We start from the raw sequence: 21,054 nt of genomic DNA on the forward strand, positions 1-21,054 counted from the left end.
GATATTGCATTGCAAATTAGAAAACATTTACTTTTATTCAAACTTTGAATTAAAAAGCTACACAAAATAACATAACCCAACACACCTATCACAAGTACTATCGTGGTGTGAATAAATGCCTCCTGATGAATTTCATTTCTGTTCATACAAAGATAATCGATTTGTTTTTGGTTTTGTTTTTGATGGAGTCTCACTCTGTTGCCCAGGCTGGAGTGCAGTGGCACGATCGTGGCTCACTGCAACCTCTGCCTCCCAGGTTCAGCGATTCTCCTGCCTCAGCCTCCCGAGTAGCCAGGACTACAGGTGTGCACCACCACGCCCAGCTAATTTTTGTATTTTTAGTAGAGACACGGTTTCACCATGTTGGCCAGGCTGGTCTCGAACTCCTGACCTCGTGATCTACCCACCCTGGCCTCCCAAAGTGCTGGGATTACAGGCATGAGCCACCGTGCCCAGCCACACAATCAGGTTTTTTAAATGACATTACAACAAAAAGGTTAAGCTGTATTCCACAGATGAACTTCTTTTGTCAGACACTTCACTAATAGGGTAGAAACAACACAAGCAAAGAGAGCGTTCAGGTCACAAAAAGGTAGAATTTCTTTTTTTTTTTTTGAGATGGGATCTTGCTCTGTCACTTAGGCTGGAGTACAGTGGAGTGATGTCAGCTCACTGCAACCTCGGCTTCCCAGGTTCAAGCGATTCTCTTGCCTCAGCCTCCCAAGTAGCTGGGATTACAGGTGAGTACCACCACACCTGGCTAATTTTTGTATTTTCAGTAGAGATGGGGTTTCACCATGTTGGCCAGGCTGGTCTCAAACTCCTGACCTTAAGTGATCTACCCGCCTTGGCCTCCCAAAGTGCTGGGATTACAGGCGTGAGCCACCGCGTCCAGCCAAAATTTCTTTAAGTATCAAAACTTCATACACTAAAATGATGTCAGAAAAACATAAAATACAAACAAGAGGGTGAGAAAAGCAGCTCAATATACGTTCAGGCAAGAAAAAGGTTAATACCCGCTTCTGAAAGGTTTTATGAAACAACAACAAAAAGAAAAACGTCAAAAAGGACAGATGGAGTCACTCTACATTTCAACCAAGAAGGGCCCTACGATAAAGTGTCAAAGGCAGAAACACTCCAACCTCCTCTCCCAAACCATTCCCTGGTTCTTACCTTCCATGGGAAGATGGAAGGGTGGGATGGTAATGTTCTATTACTAATGAGGTTGGGATTTCTTTCAATTATTTCAAACAAAAAATGTCAGACTTTGTGCTCCGTTACGTAAAACAAGGTTAGAAGGAAAAGTGGATAAACATAGTGTATACTAATATTTTGTTAAAGGGTCTCACTCTGTTGCCCAGGCTGGAGCATACTGGTGCAATCTCAGCTCACTACAGCTTTGACCACCTGGGCTCAAGTGATCCTCCCACCTCAGCCTCCAGAGTAGCTGGCACTACAGGCAGCACTACCATGGCCAACTAATCTTTGTACTTTTTGTAGAGACAGGGTTTTGCCATGTTGACTAGGCTGCTCTCGAACTCCTGAGCTCAAGTGATCTACCTGCCTTAGCCTCCCAACGTCCCGCAATTACATGCATGAGCCACTGTGCCCAGCCAAATGCTATAATTTTTAATAACTGAATAATTTTTAGCTCCTGACATAAAAGTTTTACCCTTTTAAAAGTCTTGTGTCTTGGCCAGGTGTACTGGCTCATGCTTGTAATCCCAGCAGTTTGGGATGCTGAGCCAGGAGGATCACTTCAGGCAAGGAGTTAGAGACCAGCCTGGGTAACACAGCAAGACCCCGACTCTACAACAAACTTAAAAATTAGCCAGGCTGAGTGGTGCATGACTGCAGTCCCAACTATTCAGGAGACTGAGGCAGGAGGATCAATTGGCCCTTGAGCCCAGGAGGTTGAGGCTGCAGTGAGCCATGATCATGCCACTGCATTTCAGCCTGGTGATAGAGCAAGGCCCTGTCTCTAAAAGTTTAAAAAAAAAAAAAAAAAAGAGTTTTATATCTTGAAGAGGTCTTAATAAAGACTGATGTTGCACAGCCTAAAGTGTAACAGTATGTGGGACTATGTAAGTTTAACATATTCATACCTCTATGAAACTTACTGGACACCTTGATAACTAGTATTTTATTTATGTCTTCCTTCTTGAGAACCTCAAAAATTAAGAGTATCCTCATTAGACAGTTACATTAAAAAGGACTTCACAGATTGCTTCCATAGTTTAAATGAGTTTACATGTGCCAAATAGGGAAATTAAGAAAAGGTTAATTAAAATGCAAATTATAAATGCTTAAGATTAAATAAGACATTGCAATTGGCATAAAGAAACTTCAAATCTAATTCTAAGATGACTATCTAAAATGTCAGGTCACCTTTAAAAATGAGTTACTTTCTCTCAACTGAAATAATTAATAATTTGTAGGGGGAAAAGGTAAAAAAGCAATTAAATGATCACAACAGCATCAACTTCAGTGTGTTGAAAGGTAAAGTTCTTCAAAGTGGCATTTAAGGCACCAGTAAAAAACAGAACATGAGTTATCTTTTATTTGTTTCAATAGAATAATTTCTACTAAGACACCTATACTTTCTCTGAAGAAGTCAAGATCTAAGTCATAAAAACTAAGATGGAAGTGTTTTTCCTGCTGTGAAACTAACTGTCCAATAAAGCAAACCTTTGATCTTGGCTTCATTATCACTAGTTTTAATGTAACTAACTCATATAACTAGCCCAGACAGGACTATAAAAGCTACTAATAAGACTGAGTTTTTATTTAAGTACTCTTTGCTGACATGAATACAGACTATACTTTGTCATAAAGTTATAGAGTATATGCATTACTATTTCTGGTTTCCCCAAAATAACCTTTGCTTGGAAATCTTAGGCCCTCCAATATGTTTGCATTTTTAAAAATTTAAAAGGGCATCCGGGCATAGGGGCTCACGCCTGTAATCCCAGCACTGTGGGAGGCCGAGGCGGGTGGATCACCTGAGGTCAAGAGTTGAAGGCCAGCCTGGCCAACACAGTGAAACCCCATCTCTATTAAAAATACAAAAAATTAGCTGGGCGTAGTGGCGTGCACCTGTAATCCTAGCTATTCAGGAGGCTGAGGCAAGAGAATCACTTGAACCTGGGAGGCAGAGGCTGCAATGAGCTGAGATCGTGCCACAGCACTCCAGCTTGGGCAACACAGCGAGACTCCATCTCAAAAAAAGAAAGAAAAAAAAAATGTAAAAGGCTGAAAACTTTTTCTGTATGCTTTCATTCTGTTTAAAAATGATTTAAAAATTGCTGGGCACAGTGGCACATGCCTGTAATCCCAGCACTTTGGGAAGCAGAGGCAGGCAGATCACAAGATCAGGGGCTCAAGACCAGCCTGACCAATATAGTGAAACTCTGTCTCTACTAAAAATGCAAAAGATTAGCTGGATGTGGTGGCATGCGCCTGTAGTCCCAGCTACTGAGAAGGCTGAGGCAGGAGAATCGCTTGAATCTGGGAGGCAGAGGTTGCAGTGAGCCGAGACCTCACCATTGCACTACAGACTGGGTGTCAGAGCAGGACTCCGTCTCAAAAATAAATAAATAAATAAAAAATCAGCCCCTAAGATGACATAAAATTTCATCATTTCAAAAGCTAAAAAATTATCAGCATCCAGAAATAAATGAAATTATAAATAAAAATTTAGTAGATGATGCCGGTAAGTGTTGGAATTAGAGGCAAACTTTTAAAAAAATTGTTAGATCTCTGCCTCAAAACTAATGTCTAAATGTTCCAGCTAGATAGCTAAAATGCAAATAATGAAATGATAAAAGGACTAAAAGAAAATATGGGTGAATAGGTTTACACATTTTTGGGATGAAGAGAATCCAAACAAGGCAGCAAGCAAATCAAAACCCAGCCTCAAAAGAAAGAAATCTTAAAGAAGAGAATACATTAAAATTTTAACTTTTAAATCCCTACAATGGATATTTCTTTTCTTTTCTTTTCTTTTTAAGAGACAGAGGTCTCAGCTCTGTCACAGTGGCATGATTATAGCCAAGGCCAGCCATAAGCTCTTGGACTTAAGGGCTCCTTCCGCCTCAGCCTCCCAAGTAGCAGAGATTACAAGTTTGCAACTGTGCCTGGCTATAACAGATACCCTGGAGCAAAAAACAAAGGAGACGAGGGAGAGACTTTCCAACAAATATAATATACGTACAAAAAGCTCTTACCAATCAATAGAAAATAAATATATGGATGGAAGAAGTGAAAGTCAAAATAAACAAAATGTCCAAAAATCATATGAACAAATACTCAACTGTATTATTAATCCAAAATAGCAGTTCTGAAAGTATGGTCCACAGATCACCAGAAGTCCTTGAAATATTCTTGGAGTATATAGGTCAACACTATTTTCTTTCTAAAAAGTTTTTTTTTAATTTAAATTTTAAAAAAGAGAAAGAATCTCACTATGTTTCCCAGGCTGGTCCCGAACTCCTGGGCTTAAGTGATCCTCCTGTCCTGGCCTCCCCAAAGTGCTAAGATTATTGGCATGAGCCACCTCACCTGGCCTCAAAACTATTTTCAACAAAATAATATTAAGATATTATTTGCCTTTTTCACTGTGTTGACACTTACACGGATGGTATAAAAGCAATGATGGGTAAAACTACAGGCTCCTTAATTACCATGAATCAAGGCAGTGGCATCAGACTTACTAGGAGTCACAGTATTCCTGATACCACACCTCACAGTTGTAAAAGATTTTTATTTGAGAATATTCTTGTTCATTAAAGATTATTTATTTTTATTAAATCAGCCCCCGAGCACATGTCTTGATACTATTCTGTGTGTGTAAATGTGAATCTGCTGCAGAGGAAGAAAGTATGACAGTGACAGCTGTCCTGAGGAAGAGGACTTGCACAACTGTTTTCATTGCAACCTGACCAAACTGCTTTTTCTCATTCATCATCATTTTTTCTTTTTTGAGATGGAGTCTCACTCTGTAGCCCAGGCTGGAGTACAGAGGTGCGATCTTGGCTCACTGCAACCTCTGCTTTCCGGGTCCCAGTTCAAGCAATTCTCCTGCCTCAGCCTCCCGAGTCGTTGGGATTACAGGCACGCTCCACCATGCCCAGCTAAGTTTTTGTATTTTTAGTAGAAACAGTGTTTCACCATGTTGGCCAGGCTGGACTTGAACTCCTGATCTAATGATCTGCCCACCTCAGCCTCCCAAAGTATTGGAATTACAGGCGTGAGCCACCACACCCAGCCTTCATCATCATCTTTATTTGAAAGAGAATCTGACAGGCCAGGCACGGTGACTTATGCATGTAATCCCACCAGCACTTTGGGAGGCCACGACAGGAGGAGCAGCCTGGGCAACATAGTGAGACCCCATCACTATCAAAAATTTGAAAAAAGGTTAGCCAGTTGTAGTGGTATGTGCCTGTGGTCCCAGTGACTTGGGAAGCTGAGGTCAGGGAATCGCTTGAGCCCAGTAGGTCAAGGCAGCAGTAAGCCATGATCGTGCCACTGCACTCCAGCCTGGACAACACAGCAAGACCCTGTCTCAAAAAAAAAAATTATATTTTAAATTTCTCAGTTTTAGCTTCTAATACAGTATAAATAGATACAACCCATATACAAGAGCTTTATGGTGTCCTTATTAATTTTTAAGTGAAAAGGATCCTAAAACCAAATATTTGAGAAACACTAAGATATGTAAATTTAAGCAGATTTTCTATCTAATTTGCAAAGGCAATAATAACATAATAATACTACCCAGGGCTGATAAAAGATTTAGAGAAACTGGTTTTTTCACACACTGCTTAAAGAAGATAAGCTGACAAAATAATTCTGAAGAAAAATTTGGCAACATATATCAAAACTTTTTTTGTTTTTTTTAAAAGCTAAAGCTTTGAATCAGCAATTCCACTTTTAGGCTGAATTAACAATCTATTTGAAGAAAAAAATTAAAGACGTGGCAATAATTGTTTTACTTTAAGGCTATATACATCTACGACAGTTTACAAGGACATAAATTGGATACAACTTAAATGGAAGACAGAATTCAGTCATGATAAATTACACTGTATATTAAAAATTACGAACTTGAAAATACATTAGTATGAAAAATTTTAAAACAGGTTACGAAACAGCATGTATAGTAAGAACCCAATTTTATATATTGGAAAGAATATATCAAGGTATTAACAAATGGGTATTAATATGGCTTGAAGTGTTTTATTATTTTTGTTTATAAATTTTTTAACTTTTGTATTTTAATCACAAAAAGTCACAGATGGTTAAACAACAGGTTAAACAACAAAAAGCTGTAAGAAAAGTCACCACTCCCATCTCCTATAAAATACACCCTGTCCAATTCCATCCTCCCTAGGGTAGCTGATGTTAACAGCCTGGAAATATATATCCTTTTATACTTTTACCTTTGCTCACACCAATCAGGCAAACAGTCATATACTTAATCAATAAATATACTGATATCCCCTGTTTATTTACTTTGTTTATGCTTACCAAAATGGGATAATAATTACCTCTTGATTTTTTTTTCTACTTTTTAACATACCATAGACACATCCCGGTCAAAAGATACAGATATCATTTTCCTTTTTTTTTTTTGAGATGGAGTTTCGCTCTTGTTGCCCACGCTGGAGTGCAATGGCACAATCTCGGCTCACTGCAACCTCCACTTCCTGGGTTCAAGCAATTTTCCTGCCTCAGCCTCCCAAGTAGCTGGGATTACAGGCACGCACCACCATGCACCAGGCTAATTTTTGTATTTTTAGTAGAGATAGGGTGTCGCCATATTGGCCAGGCTGGTCTCGAACTCCTGACCTCAGGTGATTCGCCGGCCTCGGCCTCTCAAAGTGCTGGGATTACAGGCGTGAGCCACCACGCCCGGCCTCATTAATTCTTTTTAATAGCTGTATAATATTTCTTTCTTTTCTTTTCTTTTTCTTTTTTTTATATAATGAGATGAGGTCTTACTGTGTCGCCCAGATTGATCTTGAACTTCTGAGCTCAAGTGATCCTCCCACCTCGGCCTCCCAAAGTGCTAAGATTACAGGTATGAGCCATTGCACCCAGTCTGCTACATAATATTTCATAAAACACATATGAACCATAGTTTAGTCAAGGTTTCCTATCAATAATTGTTGCTTTGCAGGTTTTTAATGCTGCGAACAATGTTTCAGTGAACATCCTTGCACATACATCCTTACATTTTGATTTTTTTAATCCACAGGATAGTGCCCCAAAAGTGAGTCCACTGGCTACAAATATATTTTGTTTGTTTGTTTGTTTGTTTGAGACAGAGTCTCACTCTGTCACCCAGGCTGGAGTGCAGTGGCGCAATCTCGACTCACTGCAGCCTCTACCTCCCGGGTTCAAGCAATTCTCCCACCTCAGCCTCTCAAGTAGCTGGGACTTCAGGTGCGCACCACCACACCTGGCTATTTTTTTGCACTTTTAGTAGAGACAGGGTTTCACCATGTTGGCCAGTCTGGTCTCAAATTCCTGACCTCAGGTGATCTGCCCACCTCAGCCTCCCAAAGTGCTGGGATTACAGGCATGAGCCACTAAGCCCAGCCTATACATACATTTTAAATTAGTAGATATTGCTAAATTACTCACCAGCAATGTACGAGATACCATATCCTGACCCTGACCAACAATGGATATCATTTTTGCCAATCTGGTAATTCATTGTCGCTTTAATTTGTATTTCCTGCCTGCTGAGAGGATTGAGGTATTCATTTGTTTACTGACTGTTCACATCTCTTCATGTTCTATCTTTGCTCATATTTCTATTGCTGTCACATTATGCAAATAATTTTTCCTGAAGTGAAAATCATAGCTCATATTGCATTTGAGAATAAATTTCAACTGAATTAAAGGTTTAAATGATAAAAACCAATCCAACTATTAATAGAAAACATAGAATATCTGTATAAACTTGGAATCGAGGAAGTTTTCTTCAGCAAGACAGGAAATTCAGAAGCAACAAAAGAAAAACAGACATGTGACTACATTAAATTACAAGTTTTCCCTGTATTTTCTCACTTTTAAATCATTAACAGGTACTGCCTTGCGAATTTTTTAAACAGGAAAAAATGTTTTAAAACTGTCAGCAGATATCAACAATGCTATGATCATTCCTAGAATAAGACACGCAAAGAACTTCATTGGATGCACAGGTGCTAAACTCATAAAAGCATACAACCAAACACAACTGTCTTTTAATGCTCCTATCACCACAAATAAAAGCTATGTGTGGAATTCTAAATTCCCAACTCCTATTTCTGTATCCTGTTCAGCAAGTATTACGCCCTCCAGTGTTGGCCCTCTGTATCCATGGGATCCACATTTGTGGATTCAGCCAATCGCTGATCAGAAATATTTGAGAAAAAAGATTACATTTGTACTGAACATATACAGACTTTTTTTCTTGTCATTATTCCCTAAACAATACAGTATAACAACTGTTTTCATAGAATTTACATTATATTAGGTATTATAAATAATCTAGAGATGATTTAAAGAATATGGGAGGATGTGCATAGGTTATGTGCAAATACTATGCTGTTTTATATCAGGAACTTGAGCATCCTCAAATTTTGGTACCTGAGGGAAGTCCAGGAACCAATCCACCACACATGTAGAGGGATGACTGTGTTTATTTTAAGGTGGTCTACCTAAATACAGAATCTTTCATTGCACCGCTCTGCCCCATTGTGATTCCACCCCCATCACATATGGGGTGATTATGAAAGGGAAGCTCCACACAACAGAACACATTCTGTCATATTATGTATCTATGATACGATAAAATAGATAACTCACCTAAATGGGGAAACAGATCAGTGTCCAACTGATGTTTCTGGGTGCACAGTTTCACCAGTCTCTGCAGTCGGCTTATACATGAGAAGTGTGGAGAGAAGGCTGTGGCTTTCATGAGGATCCGGTCAGTCCTGGGTGGGTCCACAGTGGGAGCCCTACTGGATGGCAGGAGGGGCAGAGGCCTCTTGTGAGACAACTGCCGTGCTTGTGCTATAGTGTGTGTGGTGGGTGCCACTCCCTGCATTGGTAGGCTGGTGTTCTGAGGTTGAGGTGACTTGCAGACTGAACCCTGCGGTGGCGCTGGAGGTTTTAAAGAAGTGGATAAAGGTGACAGGTGGGAGTGCTGCTGCGGAGGCTGCTGCTGTGAAGGTGCAGGAGGGGGACTAAAGTGCTCTTGTCGAACTTTTAAAATCTCTGTCTCTCTCTGGCGCTGCCGATTCTGGGCCAACTTGCTCTGCAACTTCTTTCTCACAGTTGCCCCTTTCTTTAGGTCATCATCTTCCTCGTTGAAAGCAAATGGGTCTTCCAACTCAGTTTCCAGGTAGTGGAGAGGGACCCTTGCCCCAGGTGGAGAGAGGGACATTCCATCCAGTCCGTTGGGCATCTTCAAGGCCAACGTGGGCACTGTCAGGCTAAAGGCCATGGTATCCATCTGGTGCCTGACCTTCACCTCATCTATAGGATCATTCTTTTTCTTCCTCTCTTTTTTCGGGATAAAGCCAAGTACCTGCAGGTGGCTGTTGCAGTACCTTTAAAATACACACATACATGGGAAAATATTCATGATACATATTTTTTAAAGTAGAACATAAAACTACATATGAATCCTAATACGTTACAAACTGCATCACTATAGTGACTCTTGGCAGCCAGCGACTTAACATGCAAACCTCTACTACTTTCAAGCAATCCTCAAAGTCAGTGTAATTTTGAGGAGGCAAATATGTGAACTGTACATGCACAGGGGTGGCCAGACAGAAGCAAGTCATTCAGTGACTGAGTGGCCCTGGATAACTGCTCAGCTATTGCTTCTCACATGGCTTTGTTATTCTCTATTCATAGCATACAAAGTAACTCATCAAGAGTCTAAAACATCACTTAAAATTCTCTTATAGAGAAAAATATATATATTTTCTAAGGCCATTAAGGTATTTGGAGATTCACAAAGCTCTCATGACATAAAACCCTCAAGAATGTCAAGTGTCTACTGTGCTTTAGACACATATATACAGAGAGAGAGAAAGAGACAGAAGGAAAGAGAGAATGAAACAAGAAAGTAAAAGATGACTCATGGGGTTATAGGTGAAATGTCTTTTTCAGTAGCCAGATGTAAGTACACGAATTATCTCCTGTAGTATCTACCTGCTGTAGGCACTAAAATAATGCCCTTAATGCACACAAGGAAACTAAGCTTTATAGAAATTGATTAACTTGTCTGAGACTCTTTCCAGCTGGAAAGAGTCAGAGCTAAGACCAACTAAAATCAAAGTTCATGAAGACTCTCATTAGTCTTCAACAACGAGCAAATATATTGTTTGGGTGATTGGTGCACCAGAATCTCACAAATCACCACTAAAGAACTTATTCATGTAACCAAATACCACCTGTACCTCAGTAACTTATGGAAAAATAAAATAAATTTTTTAAAATGCTTGACAGAATTCACCAGTGATGCCATCTTGACATGGACTTTTCTTGTGGAAACTTTAAAAAAAAAAAATGAGCAAAATTAAGTTCAAAACTGCTATTTCGAATTCTCTGTCTGAGAGATCACATATCTCTGTTTTTCCAGAATTGGTCCTTGGTGCCTTATTTATTTCATTTGTTGATATCATGTTTTCCTGGATGGTCTTGATGCTTGTGAATTTTCATCTGTGTGGATATTGAAAAGGTAGGTATTTATTGTGGTCTTCATACTCTTTATGCTATTTTTAAAACCTATAAAAGGGCCAGGTGCAGTGACTCACACCTGTAATCCCAGCACTTTGGGAGGCCAAGGCAAGTGGATCACCTGAGGCCAGGAGTTCGAGACCAGTTTGGCCAACACGGCGAAACCCCATCTCTACTAAAAATACAAAAATCAGCCGGATATGATGGTAGATGCCTGTAATCCCAGCTACTCGGGAGACTCAGGCACAAGAATCGCTTGAACCCAGGGGCAGAGGTTGCAGTGAGCTGAGACTGCACCACTGCATTTCAGCCTGGGAGACAGAGTAAGACTCTGTCTCAAAAACAAACAAACAAACAAAACCCACTACTCCATGCTTAAATAAATTTGGAAAATGCTGGCTTAAACAAAATTAAAGAAGGATTTTGTTTTTTGTTACTGATGTGCAACTACTCAAAGCACTTTGTATATCGTACATTATGAAGATCCAAGAGGAAAATGTACCCATCTGGCAGTGTTTCCCAAAGTTATTTGAAAATGAAACCCAGGGCCAAACACAGTGGCTCATGTCTGTAATCCCAGCACTTTGGGAGGCCAAGGCAAGAGGATCCCTTGAGGCCAGGAGTTCAAGATTGGCCTGAGCAACATAGCAAGACCCTGTCTCAGTTTAAAAAAAAAAAAAAAAATCCAAGAAAACAGAACCAGCCGGGCAAGGTGGCTCATGCCTATAATCCCAGCACTTTGGGAGGCCGAGGCGGGTGGATCACTTGAGGTCAGTAGTTTGAGACCAGCCTGGCCAATGTGACGAAACACTATCTCTACTAAAAATACAAAAATTAGTGGGGTGTGGTGGCGGGCACCTGTAATTCCAGCTACTTGTGAGGCTGAGGCAGGAAAATCCCTTGAACCCATGAGGTGGAGGCTGCAGTGAGCTGAGACTGTGCCACTGCACTCCAGCCTGGGCAACAGAGTGAGACCCAGCCTCAAAAAACAAAAACAAAAACAAAAGAGAACCTATTTTTATTGTAGCATATAGGTGATAGCTCTACAAACACAGTTTGGGAAAAGACCACTAAAGTAAAAAATGTCAATCCTCAAATTCACTGGGCTTCATCATAAAAATGTTTTTTTAGTAATTGCTAAAAATACAGATTCACCAAATAGTCAGAAAATCTCACATACACACAGAATATGTGTATTTTGTTGCTTCGTCTTAGAAATACATCTATCAGAGGCACTCTTTAAGACAGGCCTCTTAAGAAAAAGCTTTCTTTGTCATGTGCAGTCACTGAAAAAGAGAAAAAGGTTTCTAGCCAGCAAAGAGAATCTACACTGTGTGTGTGCGCGCACGCACACATGTGCTTCCCTAGCAGGTTTGAGGTAGGTCCCATACATATCTTAAAACAGAACAGATTCACAAAGCAATGGCCAGCAAAGAAAGAGGCAGCTGGGATAATTGCACTAACCAAAAAGTTTTCCAAGAACAGGAAAAAATTTAATAAAGAATAAATTTGGCCTGACATGGTGGCTCATGTCTATAATCCCAACACTTTGGGAGGCCAAATCAGGGGGACTGCTTGAAGCCAGGAGTTCGAAAGAAGCCTAGGCAACCTAGTAAGGCTCCATCTCCACAAAAATTTTTCAAAACTCAGCTGGCCACGTGGCTTGTGCCTGTAGTCCTAGCTACTCGGGAGACTGAGGCAAGAGGATCATTCGAAGCCCGAAGTTCAAGGCTGTAGCGAGCTACAATCATGCCACTGCACTCCAGCCTGGGCAGCAGAATGAGACCCCATCTCAAAGAAAAAAAAGAAAAGAAAGACAAATTTATAACTTAGTACTTACGGCTGGGCGAAGTGGCTCATGCCTGTAATCCCATCACTTTGGCAGGCAGAAGTGGGCGGATCACTTGAGGTCAGGAGTTCAAGACCATCCTGGCCAACATGGTGAAACCCCATCTCTACTAAAAATACAAAAATTAGCCAGGCGTGGTAGTGTGCACCTGTAATCCCAGCTACTGGGGAGGCTGGTGCAGGAGAATTGCTTGAACGCAGGAGGCAGAGTTCGCAGTGAGCCGAGATCACACCACTGCACTCCAGCCTGGGCAACAGAGTGAGACGCCATTGAAAAAAAAACAACTTAGCACTTACTAAGCACAGCTTCTCTTGAGATAGAAACGTGAAAGTCCTTTCCCTTATCTTGTTCTCAAAAGAGCAAACTATTTCAAAGACAAAGGTGAATACAGTTGCGTCGGAGAATATTTTGAAGAAATTCATAAGGACTCTCACTTGAATTCTCGCTTTTTTTTTTTTTTTTTTTTTTTTGGATATGGGGTCTTGTTCAATTGCCCAAGCTGGAGTACAGGGGCACAATTACTGCTCACTGCAGCCTCGACCTCCTGGGCTAAATCAATCCTCCCATCTCAGCCTCCCAAGTAGCTGGGATTCCAGGCATGTACCACCACACCTGGCTAATTTTTGTATTTTTTGTAGAGATGGGGTTTTGTCATGTTGCTCAGGCTGGTCTTGAACTCCTAAGCTCAAGCGATCCACCGCCTTGAGCTCCAAAAGTGCTGGGATTACAGGTGTGAGCCATCACACTCAGTGCTTGTTGCTATTAAGATAATTCCTGCTTTGGCTCAACTGAAAATAAATCCAACACTGACAACTGTAACCATGATAAGCTGATTTTAAGACAAAATTTTAGAAATGTGTTTACAATGGGGCTTGATATAAAAAAAAATTAATCCAAGCTCATCCATTCTTCAAGTTAAAAAAAGGCAGCAGTAAGAAATTACCATTTTCAGTCTGCTAAAAACTAACTAGATAGATATATTTAGCCTAATACACAGGTCCCTTTGTCACCTGAGATTAAAATTTTATTTCTTGCCCCACTAAGCAGCTGTTTCTAACTTTCAGGTATTGTAATCTGAAGCCTTAAGTGCTCATTAGAAATTCTAAAAGAGTATTCCCTAAATCCCCATTAAACTATTTGTACTCATTTTGGTGAGCTCTCCACCAACACAAATTATTTATTTCATACTGCAAGCATAAAAAGTATTCATGACATAAAATATCTGATTCCTGTCCAAGCAATTTATGCAAGTCACATTTGCTAATGTATAGAAACATGGATGAAGGTTGTGTGTATGTTTTAAGATTCAAATTTTCTACCTAGAGATAACAAGTATCTTGAAACTTTTGGGAAACAAGCATGTATCTCTCCATGAAGTCCCGCAATGATCTATATAGTTTCTGGAGAACTGAAGAAAAAGAGGCACGGAGAAGAGATTATATATAAAAGATAGTGTAAATTTTCCTAACAATATGAAAGATGAATAACCAGTATAAGACTCCTTTAAACACAATTCCAGTCAGCAAAGCATAAACTCATCATTCTAGTGGCAAAACAGACCCTTAATGTGAAAATAGTGTTTCCAAATTATGGTAAACATACTCTATTTGGAACACTTTTTAACCAAAAAAGGTAAGGTTATAAAACATGCCAAACACTGGTGAGAAGTCTGATAGAAAATAAATCTAAATGAGCCAAGTAGTTTAAAAAAATGTTTTTAAGTATATATCCTTTACTAACTTCTAGGCATAGATTTTAAACTCCAAAATTACTATCATTAATTACAACACCTAATTAGTTCTTAAAATTTCTCTCATTTAGGCAAATGAGAAAACTAGGTAGAGAATCAGGAATTACTTTAAAAGGCCACAAACCAAACAAATCCGCTTTAAGACTTCAAGCAGCAACTTTGAGGGAAAAAAAAAATCTTTTAAAAATTCTAGAAGTCCATGAAATCAATTAAAAAGAAGACACTCAAACATATTTTAAGTAATCCCCCAAATGTATTACTCTATTTTTAAAAACTGCCATATGTCATCTTTAAAAGTATTCCATAGTTTACTTAGATTACCCCCAGAATTCAATATTTATATAAGTGGAGGAAGGGAGGGAGGGAGAAATGAGGAATAGGAGAAAAGAGAAGAAAAAACAAGAAAAGAAAAAATTCCAAGCCTGTTAATGAAATCAAGGATTGAGTCTCATGATTAGCCCTTACCTACGATCCTCTGATTTGGGGATGGGGTTGGTGCAGCGTTGGCTGTTATACTTGGCCACATATTCACATTGCTTGAAGGGGGCAGTCTTGTCCTCCAGAACGTGTCTGATACAGAAGGCGTAGCCGTTGAGTCGCCTCTGCTTGCACAGTTTGGGGCTATATGAGCACAAGGGCTTATTGTCAACCTCAGAGAAGTGTATATGTTTCCCTTCATACATCACGTGACTCTATTCCTTGTGAACATCAGCTAAAAGGCCACCACAAAAAAAGAAACCCAAATGATAAATCAGAGAGTATAAGGCAGATTTAAGTTGAGAATTTCACTGAGGGACTTCTGGCCCCACAGCCATACCTGATTTTAAATCTTCTGCACCATAGCAATGTTAAGAGAGCCCCCAAGGATACCACAGTTTGGAATGCCGCAGAATCAAGATGAAGCAGATTGTCTACAAAAATATCAAAAGGCCTAGTTAACAAACAGAAATCAGCAAAGCTAGTTCACCCAGGAAGCAAAATACTATGGTATCACCCTTACTAATGCAATGGATTCTTCACTGTAAATCAACATCCCAATAATGAGGTTAAATAAGAAAATAAGACATTATAAAACATTAAGTTGGCTGGGTGCCATGGCTCATGCCTGTAATCCCAGCACTTTGGGAGGCCAAGGTGGGTGGATCACCTGAGGTCAGGAGTTCGAGACCAGCCTGGCCAACATGGCGAAACCCCATTTCTACTAAAAATACAAAAATTAGCCAGGCATGGTGGCAGGCACCTGTAATCCCAGCGACTTGGGAGGCTGAGGCAGGAGAATCACTTGAACCCGGGAGACAGAGGTTGCAGTGAGCCGAGATCACACCCCTGGCCTCCAGCCTGGGTGACAGAGTGAGGATCTATCTCAAAAACAAAACAAAACAAAAAATTAAGTTACCTTATCCCCCCAAATTGAACTAAATAACATTTGCTCTGGTTAAGTTTTACAAATACCTCAAAGCAGCAGAACTCTTCCACCAAATGAATGTCACAGGCAGTAGGTCTCTTTTTCATTACTGATGTTTGCATGCTATACTTATTTTCAGAACCCACATCCCTTTACAATGCCAGCAGAATAAATGGTAGACCTCAAACTTCTCTCAGAAATTCTACTTTTTTTGATATGATGGTAAAATATTTGGCAATTTATAAATGTTTCTATGAAATACAAAATAAAGCAAAATTCTGCCATTAAAAAATGTTCTTTCCCTTATATTTCCCTACACCTATCCCATCCAATCTCAATAAACTTCTCAGGCCCAAAGACTAGTCACCTGACCATACTTACATCATTCAGTTCAGAGTTCTGCACCATGTGGTGCTTCCAATCACACTAAGTAGTATAATAATCATGGCTTATGAGTCTTTTCAGAGTCAGTGAGAAAATGGAAGGAGGGAATTACACAATACTCACTACCAAACTACACACAAAAGGCCCAATGGTAGGATTTATATATTACAACACCATCTAGTCTATCATGAAACTGAGTCTATTTTGCCAAGTCAGGATCTTAGTGAGCTGATGGAGTCTCGCCCATCCTCTTCTGCACTTCCAGCCATCAAGATGGCTGATGGAACAGCTCAGATATCAGCTACTGAAAAAGTCCAGAAATACTCTCTCCTTTACCAGTGAATGACAAGATACATAAACGCTGGAGGTGTCAGAAGACACGGTTGTTCAAGTCTAAAATCTGCCACTTGCTGTGTTACCTTGAATCAATCATTTAACCTATCTGAATGTCAGTTTTCTCATCTGTAAAACAGGGATAATAATAGTAGCTATGTTATCATCAGGATGCTGGAAGGATCAAGTGATACAAAATATGCAACATACTAAGTATCATCCCTAGTATATGGTAAACACTGGAGAAACAAATTACTATTCATAAGTATTCATTCTTGTAATACATGACTACATTCCACCTGCCAGTAATAAAAGTAGAGAATTTGTATTCTTCTCAAGAAATACTTCACTTACTGTAGTAGAAAAAAAAAAACTAGAAAAATTACCTTAGTTAATAAAAATCACATTTTCTCTTCTGGAAGGAAAAAAATCACATTCATTACTAAGTAAATCTAATCACACATTAATGTAAAAAATAAGAGCTTTCTCTTTTCACCTTATGAGAATATAAGAAAAAAAAATTGGACTAGAAATTTAAATTTAGGTGCTAGGAAACTGGACACTCACATGCAGAAGACTGAAACTAGACCCCCACCTTTCACCCCATATGAAAATCAACTTAAAATGGATCAAAGACCTAATTGTAAGACCTGAAACTACAAAACTACTAGAAGAAAACACAGGGGACACTGATGTGGGGAAAGATTTTATGAGTTAAGATCTGAAAAGTACAGACAATAAGATAAAAATAAACAAATGGGATTATATCAAACTAAAAAGCTTCTGCACAGCAAAGGAACAACCAACAGCACAGACAATCTATGGAATGGGAGAAAATATCTGCAAACTGTTGAACCAACAAAGGATTAATATCCAGAATATATATAAGAAACAAACATCTCAAAAGAAAAACATGCCAACAATTCAATTTTTAAATGGGCAAATGATCTGAACAGACATTTCTCAAAAGAAGGCATACAAATGGCTAACAAATATATGAAAAACTGCTGAACGTCACTAATTATCAGGGAAATACAAATCAAAATTGAGGTAAGGCATCCTCTTACCCCACTTAGGATGGCTATTATCAAATAGACAAAAAATAACAAATGCTGGTGAGGAAGCAGCAAAAAGGGAACTCTTGTACACCAGGAATGTGAACCAGTATAGCCACTATAAAGAACAGTATGAGCCGGGCACAGTGGCTCACGCCTGTCATCCCAGCACTTTGGGAAGCCAGGACAGGTGGATCACTTGAGGTCAGGAGTTCGGGACCAGCCTAGTCAACATGACAAAACCCTGTTTCTACTAAAAATACAAAAATTAGCTGGGCTTGGTAGCATGCGCCTGTAGTCTCAGCTACTCGGGGCTGAGGCAGGAGGATCGCCTGAACCCAGGAGGTCAAGGCTTCAGTGAGCTGAGATCGCACCACTGCACTCCAGCCTGGGACAGAGCGAGACTGTCTTTAAAAAAAAAAAGAAAGAAAGTAACAGTATGAAGGTTCCTCAAAGAACTACAAATAGAACTACCCACTACTAGGCATTTTTCCAAAGAAAAGGAAATAATACATCAAAGAGATATCTGTACTCTCATGTTTATCAAAGCACTAATGATGATACCCAAGAGATGGAATTAAACTAGGTGTCCCACAACAGATGAATGGATAAAGAAAATGTGGTATATATACACAATGGAATACTATTCAGCCATTAAAAAGAATGAAATTCTTGGGCACTGGGCACAGTGGCTCATACCTGTAATCCTAGCACTTGGGGAGGCCAAGGCAGGCAGATCACCTGAGGTCAGGAGTTTGAGACTGGCCTGGCCAACATGACGAAACCCTTCTCTACTAAAAATACACAACTTAGCTGAGGGTGGTGGCACTCTGTAATCCCAGCTACATGGGAGGCTGAGGCAGGAGAATCACTTGAACCCGGGAGGCGGAGGTTGCAGTGAGCCGAGATCGCACTACTGCACTCCAGCAGGGGCGACAGAGCAAGACTCCATTCCCGCCAAAAAAAAAAGAAAAAATTCTCTTGTTCACAGCAGTATGGATAGAACTAGAAGACATTATCTTACGTGAAATAAATGAGGTATGGAAAATTAAACACACATGTTTTCACTTATGTAGTCACTTAAAAAAGTTGATCTCCTAGAAGTAAAAAGCAGGCCGGGCGTGGTGGCTTATGCCTGTAATCCTAGCATTTTGGAGGCCAAGGCAGGTGGATCATTTGAGCTTAGGAGTTCAAGACCAGCCTGGCCAACATGGTGAAATACTGTCTCTACTAAAATACAAAAAGTAGCCAGGAGTGGTGGTGGGTGCCTGTAATCCCAGCTACTGGGGAGGCTAAGGAAGGAGAGTCGCTTGAACCCAGGAGGTGGAGGTTGCAGTGTGCTGAGATGGCGCCACTGCACTCCAGCCTGGGCAACAGAGTGCAACTGTCTCCAAAAAAAAAAAAAAAAAAAAAAAAAAAAGAAGTAAAAAGTAGAACACAGACTACAAGATAAAGACTGGGAAAGGTAGGGGAAAGAAGAGAATAGGAAGAGATTTGTTAAAGGATGCAAAATTATGGCTAGATGGGAGGAATAAGCCCTAATGTTCTCTAGCACTGTAGGATGGCTCTAGTTAACCATAATTATTACATAGTTTTGAATAGCTAGAAGGAGGATATTGAATGTTCCCAATACACAAAAAAATGATGTTTGAGATGACAGATATTCTAATTACCCTGCTGATCACTATACATTATATGAACCAAAACATCACTATATACCCCACGAATATGTACAATTATTTTGTGTCCATTAAAATTTTTTAAATTTGAAAATTATAAAACATAAACATTTAAATTTAGCTGCCCTGGATGTTTGGGACAGGAAATATTTCAAAGTAAATCCATGCCATTTTTCATTTTTCACCATCTTTGCTCTACTCACCCACAAGCCAAACACACACGTATCTTTCACAAATTAGTTCCAAGAAACCTATAAGAACTTCAAGAAAAAAGAGGAATCTACATGTCTGTAGGTATGAGAGGATTTTACAAATCATAGAAAGAAATCTGAGGGTAGGTATAGAAGGATATGAAGTTGCAGTGCGCCGAGATGGTGCCACTGCACTCCAGCCTGGGCAACAGAGGGAAACCCTGTTTCAAAACAACAACAACAACAACAACAAATGCAACTCAACTGATGCATTTTGTGATGAATTCAACCTTGACTGACACAAATATTTGAACTATTGCTTTTTTGGTTTGAATTTGTCGAGTCTTGCCCAGATTTCTTTTTTGAGACGGAGTCTTGGCTCTGTTTCCGCCTCTAGGCTGGAGTGTGTGCAGGCTGGATCTCTAGCTCACTGCCAAGCCCACTCCTGGGTTTACGCATTCCTCCTGCCCCTCTAGCCTTCCCAGTAGCTGCTGCTGGGACTACAGGCGCCTCAGCCACTCAAATTTAGCTTAAGTTTCTTTTTGTATTTTTTTTAGGAGGAGACGGGAGTTCGCACTGTCAGCCAGGATGGCTCCCATCTCCCGACTCCCTTGATCCGCCTCCCTGCCCCCGGGCCTCCCAAAGTGCTGGGATTATATATTTTGAGCCACTACACCTCTCAGCCACTCTCTCTCTCTTTCTAGTCTGCACTTTTGTTCCTCTGTCCTTTGAGGGACTGTGCTGTATGTCTCATTTTATTTTATTTTTATTTTGAGGATAGGGTCTCACTTTGCTGTTCAGGCTGGGATTGCAGTGGCAATGACTGTACTCACTGCAACTCCCCAACCTCTCTCTGGGCCTGGTGATCCTCCTCCTGGCTCTACTTCCTGGCAGCCAGTACTATAAGTGCCACCATCTGGCTAATTTTTTAAATTTTTTAGAGAGTCTGGGTCTTGCTATGCTGCCCAGGCTGGTCTCAAACTCCTGCACTCAAGATATCCTCCCGCTTTGGCCTTCCAAAGTGCTGGGATTACAGGCATGAGCCACTGTGCCTAGCCACATTATGTTTTAGATCACACGTCAGCAAACTAAACTATTTCTTACAGGACAAATGTGGCCCACTGTCTGTTTTTGTAAGTAAAGTTTTATTGGAACACAGCCATGCTCATTCATTTACATACTGTCCATGGCTGCTTCTGTGCTATAGTGGTAAAATTTAGTAGTTGCAACAGATATCATATGGCCACAAAGATAAAACTATTTACTAACATGTTATTTGCTGATCCCTTTTAGATGCAACTCTTGTTGGGTTTGACTTTTTGCCCAATCTGAATCATTTTACTTTTGAGCAATTTTTTTTCTTTTCTTTTCTTTTTGAGGCCAACAGTGTCTCACTCTTGTCACCCAGGCTGGAGTGTAGTGGCACGATCACCACTCACTGCAGCCTCAACCTCCAGGGCTTAAGCAATCCTACCTCAGTCTACTGGGTAGCTGGGACTACAGGTACATACCATTACACATGGCTAATTTTCTGTAGTTTTTGTAGAGGCGAGCTTTCACCATGTTGCCTAGGCTGGTCCTGAACTCCTGGTCTCAAGCGATCCCCCTGCCTGGGCCTCCCAAAGTGCTGGGATTACAGGAGTGAGTCACCCTGCCTGGTCC

At 40.2% G+C, this 21,054-nt stretch overlaps 1 protein-coding gene across 7 annotated transcripts in view; it reads right to left on the reverse strand.

Annotated features, from left to right (window-relative positions):
- The window catches only part of INO80D (INO80 complex subunit D), a 96,196-nt gene that overhangs the window by 59,279 nt on the left and 15,863 nt on the right, over positions 1-21,054 (reverse strand). For 3 of the 7 annotated variants that reach the window (XM_009182862.4, XM_009182856.4, XM_009182861.4), the window contains exons 2-4: positions 15,163-15,256; positions 14,811-14,966; positions 8,860-9,605 (exon numbers count right to left, since the gene is read on the reverse strand). In XM_009182862.4, coding sequence (XP_009181126.2) covers positions 8,860-9,508 — 649 coding nt within the window. In that variant the 5' untranslated portion in view covers positions 9,509-9,605; positions 14,811-14,966; positions 15,163-15,256. Of the gene's footprint in view, positions 1-8,859; positions 9,606-14,810; positions 15,058-15,162; positions 15,257-15,797; positions 17,298-21,054 lie in introns of those variants that run through there. The other 4 variants (XM_003907858.4, XM_009182859.4, XM_009182860.4 and 1 more) reach the window with 2 other exon arrangements.

The sequence above is a fragment of the Papio anubis genome, chromosome 10 (assembly GCF_008728515.1).
Source record: "Papio anubis isolate 15944 chromosome 10, Panubis1.0, whole genome shotgun sequence".
NCBI classification, from domain to species: Eukaryota; Metazoa; Chordata; class Mammalia; order Primates; family Cercopithecidae; genus Papio; species Papio anubis.